This window comes from Phallusia mammillata, chromosome 4 (genome assembly GCF_965637545.1).
Source record: "Phallusia mammillata chromosome 4, kaPhaMamm4.hap1.1, whole genome shotgun sequence".
In the NCBI taxonomy this organism is placed as follows: domain Eukaryota; kingdom Metazoa; phylum Chordata; class Ascidiacea; order Phlebobranchia; family Ascidiidae; genus Phallusia; species Phallusia mammillata.
The window spans coordinates 16,366,486-16,376,561 of NC_137255.1; the positions used below are offsets into that span (position 1 = coordinate 16,366,486).

Genomic DNA, 10,076 nt, shown 5'->3' on the forward strand with positions numbered 1-10,076 from the left:
CCTGGATCAGCTTACTGCGTTGTGAGATTGGCGCCCTGATAGGGTTTGGATTACTGCGCTTTTCGACCAAACGATTTATACGATGTAGGTTAATTGCCTCAACCGAATATAATGTGGTGACTATGTGCTTTTTCAAGCCATGGTTTGGCCAAGAGCGTAAAATGGTTTACAATTTATTTTAAAATTCGACCTATTTTGGGTTTAAGAAAGTTTAACCTTTGGTAAGGTTTTATATAATAACTAATTTATTGCATGTACTCGTGCATAACCTTTAGCGCGTGCGCAGAGGAGCCTGGGGGGCACGATTTTGCTTTGAAAAGGTCAAAAAGTTAAGCAAGACACAACAAGCACAAAAAACGAGAATAAGTTTTTCACGTTTCTGCAAACAAAACAACGCGCGTCCAATTGGGCTGATCCAGAAACAGGACGTACATCGTAAACACAATGATCGTATCTGATTCGAAATCCCTGGGGTAGGCGCCGTGAAGAGACTTCGAACGGGCCGATTTGCTTTTTGCTACTGCTGGAATGCGCTGCTGGGCACATGCGCACCGAAACGCAAAGGTTAGAAAGCAGTTTTTCTAGTGAATCATTGCGTTTGCCTGGGGCGACTGGCCGAAAAGGTTTCATGCAAATCGTAAGTTTTGCGCCGACATTGGTGGACATTGTTGATGTGAGCGGAGAGTTTTTTTTACAGTGAGTTGTTTTTGCTGCTCAAGCGTTTAAGTTTGGCGTCATTTAGTGACGTAACTGCTATGCGTCATCTGACAGGGTAATTGGTGCTCGGGTAGTGTGTCTTTGACAGTGTCTTAATCCCGTTACTGACAAGACAAATGTGTGTCCTACAACGCACGATTACTAATACCGATTTTTGGTTTACAGTTGGTTTTTATTTTGTGCGTTAACATAAAAGCAACGGAAATTAAAGGAAAAAAATCACGTCTAAAATATCCAAATTTAAAGATCAAAGCAAGCGTCCCATTGAGGTTTCTGTTTGGATAACACGGGTACAATCTGGGCCGTGTTGCAGAGCGGATAAATATGCTTTCAAGGCTAACACGGAGCAAGTCAGAGGCACAGCAGGTCGGCAGGCCTTTGCGTGGAATGCCAGCCCTGAAACAGATGCGTTCCTCGCAAAGACAAGAAGCTCTCCTACCCAAGCTGTCAAGTACCGTTACCCAGCAGCAACCGAACATAACTGGTAAGAAATGATTTTTTTTTATTTTAGTTACCTGTTCTACAACAAAACAATAGCGCGTTTATCGGTTATGGAGTTTTGTCCCATTAAACTAGAAACTTTTGGGAATAGTGTTTTTCCGAAAGCCTATAAAAACAGATTCTGTTAACGAACGTGAAAAAAGACTTCTAGGAAAAAGAAATATTTTACAATTTAATAAAGGATAATGTACTCATCACCGATGCTAAAATTTGTCTGGAATATTTAGACGTATAAATATGAATGATCAAAAAGGTATTCTTAGGTGTTAAGGTCGAGTATAAAAAATCTGCCGTACTTTCCTCAGCATCCAATATAGAAACGTCAAATAAAATCTTAGTGTGTCTGGTTCGTAATTGCGGTTTATCCACCAGACAACCATTGGAAATGGCACCGCGTAAAAGCGTATCGTCCTATGGTGTTATCTGTCATGCTCTGCTTTCCTGTTGCTCATTCCAGCCAGTTAGGAAGATAACCACATTCTTTCTTCTTTCACAGATAATACGACGCGAGCTCAACACAACGGTAAAGCAAACAATAAGGTACGTTTCATTTCGTTTTCACGGGACCGAAGTGTAAACCAAATATCACACATAAATATAACATGTACACTATGTACGCTTACGTGTAAATGCGCTGAGATTTCGGCACGGAAGGATCAGGTTTTCGATAACATTCGATTCTTGGCTGAAAACGTTACTGGAGGTAATTTAACAATCAGTGTGTACAATAGAAAGTGGCGTAAGGTGCTTAACCACATGGTAACCAAGGCTATTATCGAAATTCCAATGGCCGATCACAGAAGGCCGTCGCCACAGGTGGGACAGAGCGTAGAGCCAAAACGCGGAGATAACGTTTTGCAAGGTCAAGATGCTTTAAAGTTTTAAACCAAAGAATGCGGAAATACGACGATATTTTATTTGTATGTGTGAATAGACGGTTAGGCAACAAAACGCTATTTGAAACATATCGCACAAACTGTGGAACAGCTTTTTGTTTTTTAAATTCTCGGATTTTGAGGCAGTTCTAGACAACGTAAGCAGCATAGAGACCATGGTTTAATGCCCATCAATAATGCTTGATCTATGTTGTTTCAGAATTATATGAATAGTTGCGTTTAGTGAGGGGACAGGTTGTGTAGCAAATTCGGGAGCAGTTCCTAGGTACCAAAATTCATTTTTTTGCTCTAACGTATATTGTACAAATAGTATTATGCCTGTACCATTCCGTTTCGACGTAGCGGTGTAGGATTTAATCTTGACCTAGTGCCTGATTTAGGTGACAATCGATTTATTTCGTGTGGTATATATTCTGGTGTAACCGGAGAATGGTCTATAAATACTATAAAATTCCACTGTGTCACATTGGTTGTAATTGCGTTCATTGGCGTGCGGTATATAGGTTACATCCATCACATGAAACCAAATCAAATATTTGGGATTTTGGTATTGTTACAGCCACCACAGAACAATACAGGAGACGAAACGGTTGTAGGCAATTAAACGTGTTGTTACTGTGACACAGCATACATTTTGTTTGCTCGGTAGTAATTTTCGCAGACATCGGTTGCTAGGACTGTAGCAAGTGCTTGATCCAGAAGTCACGTCCCATACTGCTTCTTTAGATTACCAAGAACGGGTACAGTCAACAGCAGAGCGCGTATACTTCGCAAGTCACCAGTGAACTGGATAGACGATCCAAAAAACCTTCCGACAATCGTTCCCCTCATCCGGAACTTCCAGCAAGGAACGGGATGTCGTCCGTTGTCGGTCAACCGAAGCAACGCAAAGGTAAACAGTTTTTACCAATGATGTTTGATCAATGTCAAATGACAACATGAGTTTTTCATGTTTGTCGTTACAGTTTGTCACATAAGTTCTATGCAAATTATGGCAACTCGTATAGGTGACACCCACCCATGTAGAGTATCGCGGGATTTATAAATGTCGTTGTACTGTTTTGCCAATACACAACGAAATGTATATTGTTTGGCTACAAATCGTTTCAAAACCTATTTAATAAGTCGAAGGATATGTACATTATAGTACATGCTTTGTTCCTACAGTCTGTAAGCAGTTGTTTCCACTTTAATGTTGGCTCAAATGCAACTGAAGAATATGTAATCCTCAGTCAAAAATGTTATAGGCTAAAGCTCTTGAACGCGTGGTCAAAAACCGAAATAAAAAGTATTGCATGTGGGTCGAATCTTCAGGTTAAACCAAAACCGTCTTTGTTCAACCCAACTTCACGCTCGACGGCACAAACTGATGTTTCCCCGTGACGTCAAAACCCCCTAGTTGCCCCGCGTCACGTGGTGTTTACTTCATGGTGTTAAGTTCTGCTTGATTGCGTGATTTCGCCTTACTATTTTTGTGAGTCGAGCGTATAAGATTACGCCCTTTGTGAGGTGTTACCTAACCATTGCTAAGTTTCAATTGGAAATTAAACCACTCTGGTAAAGTGAATGTTCAAGCATCACAGATACAGCGGTACATTTAAATCATTTTAAGTTTTAACAAAAGCAATTGGCAAACGTTCAAACATCCTATGCGATTCACCGAAATAAACGCAAGGTTTATAGTACGTTGCTATCTTTAAGGGGGCCGTTGGATTAATATCTAATAAGCAAACATGGACCTGGACATGAAATTTATTAACATAAACCACATGTTGCTTAGTTTCCAATCACAATGATTTCGCCTTCGTCTCAACGGTGGCATTTTGGAGTGTGACCTAAGCGAAACAAGGCCGAAACGCTTTCACTTATCGGTCTCACAAGTGATGTTTTTTAGGATCAGAGAAAGAAAAGAAACAGAAACCGATGCAATCGACTGGAACGAAATCCCCAGTTCCCAAAAACGAAGTTTCGAGTCCTACAAAGAAGAAAGACAACAAAGGCCGCCATCTGCATTCCCTTAAAAAAGCGCGCAAGGTACTTGGTGATAAAAGCATGTATTCCATTTCTGTGGACGTGGCACAGTTGTTGTCAGCAGAGCGTTAACTGAACTGCCTTCTGCTAAAAAATAAGCTGCGTTTGCTCTGGTGAATTTCTATGGGAGTTACGGTTTCATAGACTGTTATAAAATTCTCAATGATTTGGTTTACCGTTACTTATGTCACAAGTATATACACCACGTTAGATGGGTAAAACAATCATTATCTACTTTTGGGATGAAAACTGATATTGTAAACAAAATCCTCTAATTGTTTTGTTGTGATTATGTCATCATTGCTTTCCGACTAAATCTTCATTATCTGCTGTGTTCATGCGAAATCATAAAACTTACGTTGTGATTTTCTTGGTCCAAAAAAATCTAGATTCTTTTTTGACTTTATTAGTTGTTTTCTGAACGTTTATCAAACGAACAAACCCTTAGATAATTTTGTTTTACTGTAACTCAGGAAAGCCGAGAAAACTCAGTCAGCACCAGCATGAGAGCGTTGACACCACGAGAACGAGAAAGCATCCTTTTTCTGGAAGAAGTCATCCAACAACATGATGAGTGGTGCCTAGAGTAAGTTGAAACGAAATCACGCGTTCTGTGTTTACTTGACGGGCTAATAAAAGGGGCGTTGAAAGATGATGAACACGTGTTATATTACGATGTGCGTTCTGGGTTAGGCGACTAATATAGTATATTTAGTCAATGCGAATCCAAACGTATTCCTGCACGACCAATGTCCAAAAAAATCAACCTATGAGGCTCCACACGCGCCATGGTACTGTATTGAGCGTTTTAAAACGTTGGTAGAAAACAATTTCATTTCTTATCCTGGTTGTCTTTTGTGCTCATGTGCACACAATGAACATGGTATTTTACCTTTTAGTTCTTGTGAGGAAGAGAATGTATTCGACGATTCGCTAACAAACGGCCAAGACAGCACGGACAGCGACACAACCAGTGTAGGAAGCATTATAGATCTGGTGGGAAACCTCTCCTCCTGCTCATCGCCCCAGTTGTCCGAAGATCGAATCCCCATCAACAAGAACAACAATAATAATGCAACTGAGTTTACAGACTTTACTAGTGAGAAGACACCACATGATGATGTTTATGCAGAGGTGGATAAGCAAGTTGTTGAGAAGAAGCGAGTTAACAAAATAGCAAAGAAGCATCTTGAAAAAGCGCCCGAGCCCGAACTTGTGTACGCAGCGGTAAAGAAAAGTAAAAAGAAGTCCAAGACAAAAGCAGAAAAGAAGGCCCAAGATTCGAAATCTGAGCAACCAGCAGAAAGCGATGGAAAAAAGCTAGCGCCCTACCGCGATGAACCGACCGCTAAAAGCAGTCGTATTTTCTGGGAAAAAATGAACACCAAGAAAAAAGTGGTGGAAGAACCATCAGTCGACAAAGTACCCAACTCCAAATTACGTCTTACGCCAACACACAGCAACAATGAATCAAATCATTGTGAAAGAAGCGATAGCATGGAAAAGATACCTGGCGTTTCTAGAAACAACTTTATCGTTAGACCAAGTAGAACTAGGGGGTCGGCGTCAAGTCGAAGCTCACAGGGAAGTTACCAATCTGACCACAGCGGGAAAACAAGTAGCCACAGTGAAAAGGATTCCATGTATCTTGATATTAGTCCCTTAACACCCCCTCGGAGGTATGACTTGAAAAGAACTCCAGACACGGACTCGGACGCTGATTCGGGATGCCAAGCGGACCCTTGTATGGTCGCCATTCCACGGCAAACTGTTTTATCTACAAGTCCAGCGAACCCGAATAAACCTTTTGTGATAACGTCAGCCAAAAATAGCGTTATTTCCTTTTCTTGAATATTATTAGAGCGTTATGTGTTTTTTTCTGTGTTTCAGTTTTGTATAAACTTTGGTTGATGCAATCTTTTTGACGTCATATCTTCCTGCACTTATTATGCGAAGTTGCTCAATATCTTTACTGTCTCTTTATTTGTGTAAACTATAGCTTCCATATTGACTTTACAAATTCTGTACCACTGGCGCCAAGCAATGACGTCGGTATAGACATCGTTTGACTGCCAAACTGGAATAAGATATCTGCAATTAATCGATACCCCTTTTGTTTCAAACTTTTTTTCTAATGCATAACGTGCATAAAAAGCTTGTTTGCAGTTTGAAATAAAATGTTGGTCAACCCCTAAAACCAAAATTACTGTAATTTCACTCTAAGCGTGTCCTTTTACCCACTAGTGTGTGTTATTACAATTCTTTGAATCTTAATCCCAAACTATGACAAAGCTTCTATCAAACATTTGGTCACTAACAAGATCTTAAACTGACAGAAAAAAGAAGTTCCACTTTTTCTTCGTACGATTTGATGATCGCAACTTATTGTAAACGTATCAGCTTATGTTTGCCAGAATACTGACCGATGCATTGCCGCTTTTTATCTTCAATGCTTATTGTGGTACCGTGCTTTGACTAACAATAATGCTTGGCCTCATTCCTTTTGAAATTACACTATCCGCTGTTATTTGCAATGTTTTGTGATGAATGTTAGATAGTTAGTAGCACACAGGAAAATATTTCCAACAGTATCTACGCGGGTCTGTGACCTTCGACTGAAAACCTGGATTTGAAGTTCTTTAAAACACATTTTGACGGTCTGCTTAGGCTGCACAGTTATCGTGATCAAGACCTAAACAGGTCTTTTACAAAAGAATGAACAAACAATTGACAAACAATTTCTAAAATACAACTGTAGTAAGTATCGTATTTATTATATTGTAAGTTGCAGCCTATAAAGTTATTTACCCTATCATTGATGTGGCTTGCAATCGATGGCGACTTACATTTTCAAATTATACCGATATTATTTCCACATCCCTTTTTATTTCCACATGTTGACAAATAGTTGTACTCTGCAGCCGGTGGTACTAAATACCGTATGTGGCCGCATGTTACCGCATGTGACCGCATGTGGCCGCATGTGACCGCATGGTATACCGCATGCTACCGCATGTGACCGCATGTTATCACACAGCAGGAATCTGTGAATGACTTAAATATGCTTTTACGAAAAAATAATTTTGCGGACTTTTGAAAGCGCTGACGGTTAGAGCTATTAGGGTTGGGTGAAGGTTTGAAATTAAAATCGATCTAGAATTTGGTCTATTTTACCCCTGATGGGGCTGGAATTCTTACATTTCACATAACATGGTGTATTTTAGGAGGAACCACATGCGGTCACATGCGGCCACATGCGGTCACATGCAGTCACATGCAGTCACATGCGGTCACATACGATATTTAATACCACCCCTCTGCAGCAACAGAAAAAAGGATACTAGTGGTATGGAACACTAGTATCCAACATAACAGCATGCGGCTTACCATCAAGTAAATACAGTACACTTTAACAAACTTAGCCTACCTTTAATCAAACACCAGCAATAAGTGTCGGATCATGTTTTTAGAATTCTATCGTCGGATAAATACGCCGCTTGTATCTTCTCGTTACGCTCTAGTGACTACCGCCTCAAAAGTCTCACCTACGCCCCCAGGGCAAACAGCGGAAAAAAGGCTCCAGCAAACACACAAAACATCGCATATCTCCAGTTCTAGTACAGGTAGAAAGGTGAAATTTCACACCTGCACTAAGTCGAACATGCAGAATTTAAAAATGCAAAAAAAAATTTTTTGCCACAAAATTAAAAAAATTTTGGGCCGAAATATCCCGATTTTGGTAACTTAAACTAAAACGGGAAAAATAAAATATTGCTCATTTTTTTTGGAAAAGCTTTACGTTTCTGAAAATCTAAGTGATATGCGCCAAACTTCGGGGCGGCTGGTTAAAAAAATGCAATTTATTTGAAAAATTTTAGGACGTAAAAAGGTGGCAGTTTAGGTTTGGCGCTCAAATTTTGGGGTCAAATCTCAACAGAATTGAATGAAACTTGCAGGAAATGCAAATAAGGGTCAATACTTTGCACAGAAAAAATATCTACTTAAAAATACCTAATGGAAAAAAATGATAACTGATTAAATGTTATTACTGCCAAATTACATTTTGGAATAAGTACGATCTTCAGTTTATCTTTAAAAAACGCAAGAAATTGACACTTAAATGCAATGAATCACACACATATGCAATTATGAGGTATTTAGGCTACTATATTGTAAAAATCAAAAGAAAACATTGATTCTGAGCGAAATATTAATCATACGAAACTGAATATTGCCATAACGACCAACCCTTGTCCTACTTTGAGGCGGATTTTTAGCTATTGTGTTCAAACGGGAAAAAAGCCACTAACATATTCTTTTTCTGCAGAGCATGCCGTTTTCAAAAAGCCCTAAATCGTTATTTTAACTTCGGGGCCACTGCTCCTAATATTCACTTGAAGTTCATAACTCGCGCATATTGCCGCCGTCCCGCTCGCCAGCAAACAATGACGCGCGACCGATCAAAATCGTCAAAAAGGGTTCACTTTCGACCTCAATATCTCGCGAACCAAACAAGGCTGAACAGAAAAATTCGCACACAATACTTTTCAAGGAATTAACAAGCCAACGATGGCACTCGCTTGAAAAATAATCAAAACCAAAAATATTAATACGCTTATGAATATGACTGCTTAATGCTCATTACTATGTTTCGCGGGATAAAAGCCACTAACATATTCTTTTTCTGCAGAGCATGCCGTTTTCAAAAAGCCCTAAATCGTTATTTTAACTTCGGGGCCACTGCTCCTAATATTCACTTGAAGTTCATAACTCGCGCATATTGCCGCCGTCCCGCTCGCCAGCAAACAATGACGCGCGACCGATCAAAATCGTCAAAAAGGGTTCACTTTCGACCTCAATATCTCGCGAACCAAACAAGGCTGAACAGAAAAATTCGCACACAATACTTTTCAAGGAATTAACAAGCCAACGATGGCACTCGCTTGAAAAATAATCAAAACCAAAAATATTAATACGCTTATGAATATGACTGCTTAATGCTCATTACTATGTTTCGCGGGATAAAAGCCACTAACATATTCTTTTTCTGCAGAGCATGCCGTTTTCAAAAAGCCCTAAATCGTTATTTTAACTTCGGGGCCACTGCTCCTAATATTCACTTGAAGTTCATAACTCGCGCATATTGCCGCCGTCCCGCTCGCCAGCAAACAATGACGCGCGACCGATCAAAATCGTCAAAAAGGGTTCACTTTCGACCTCAATATCTCGCGAACCAAACAAGGCTGAACAGAAAAATTCGCACACAATACTTTTCAAGGAATTAACAAGCCAACGATGGCACTCGCTTGAAAAATAATCAAAACCAAAAATATTAATACGCTTATGAATATGACTGCTTAATGCTCATTACTATGTTTCGCGGGATAAAAGCCACTAACATATTCTTTTTCTGCAGAGCATGCCGTTTTCAAAAAGCCCTAAATCGTTATTTTAACTTCGGGGCCACTGCTCCTAATATTCACTTGAAGTTCATAACTCGCGCATATTGCCGCCGTCCCGCTCGCCAGCAAACAATGACGCGCGACCGATCAAAATCGTCAAAAAGGGTTCACTTTCGACCTCAATATCTCGCGAACCAAACAAGGCTGAACAGAAAAATTCGCACACAATACTTTTCAAGGAATTAACAAGCCAACGATGGCACTCGCTTGAAAAATAATCAAAACCAAAAATATTAATACGCTTATGAATATGACTGCTTAATGCTCATTACTATGTTTCGCGGGATAAAAGCCACTAACATATTCTTTTTCTGCAGAGCATGCCGTTTTCAAAAAGCCCTAAATCGTTATTTTAACTTCGGGGCCACTGCTCCTAATATTCACTTGAAGTTCATAACTCGCGCATATTGCCGCCGTCCCGCTCGCCAGCAAACAATGACGCGCGACCGATCAAAATCGTCAAAAAGGG

General features: G+C 39.9%; 1 protein-coding gene across 1 annotated transcript; it reads left to right on the forward strand.

Annotated features, from left to right (window-relative positions):
- The first annotated feature begins 652 nt into the window (after nucleotides 1–652).
- Nucleotides 653–6,679, forward strand: LOC145224481 (uncharacterized). The gene is made up of 6 exons (XM_080090990.1): nucleotides 653–1,201; nucleotides 1,715–1,758; nucleotides 2,841–3,006; nucleotides 4,009–4,148; nucleotides 4,619–4,731; nucleotides 5,045–6,679. The coding sequence occupies exons 1-6, from the start codon at nucleotides 1,042–1,044 to the stop codon at nucleotides 5,994–5,996; spliced, it is 1,575 nt and encodes a 524-aa protein (XP_079947116.1). The 5' UTR covers nucleotides 653–1,041; the 3' UTR covers nucleotides 5,997–6,679.
- The last annotated feature ends 3,397 nt before the right edge of the window (nucleotides 6,680–10,076 follow it).

Excerpts from the sequence above, each read along its gene's own strand:
- LOC145224481 (XM_080090990.1), top strand. The coding sequence starts at position 1,042 with ATGCTTTCAAGGCTAACACGGAGCAAGTCAGAGGCACAGCAGGTCGGC. Across the intron at positions 1,202-1,714 it reads GCAGCAACCGAACATAACTG|ATAATACGACGCGAGCTCAA; the intron begins GTAAGAAATGAT and ends CTTCTTTCACAG. Across the intron at positions 1,759-2,840 it reads ACGGTAAAGCAAACAATAAG|ATTACCAAGAACGGGTACAG; the intron begins GTACGTTTCATT and ends CTGCTTCTTTAG.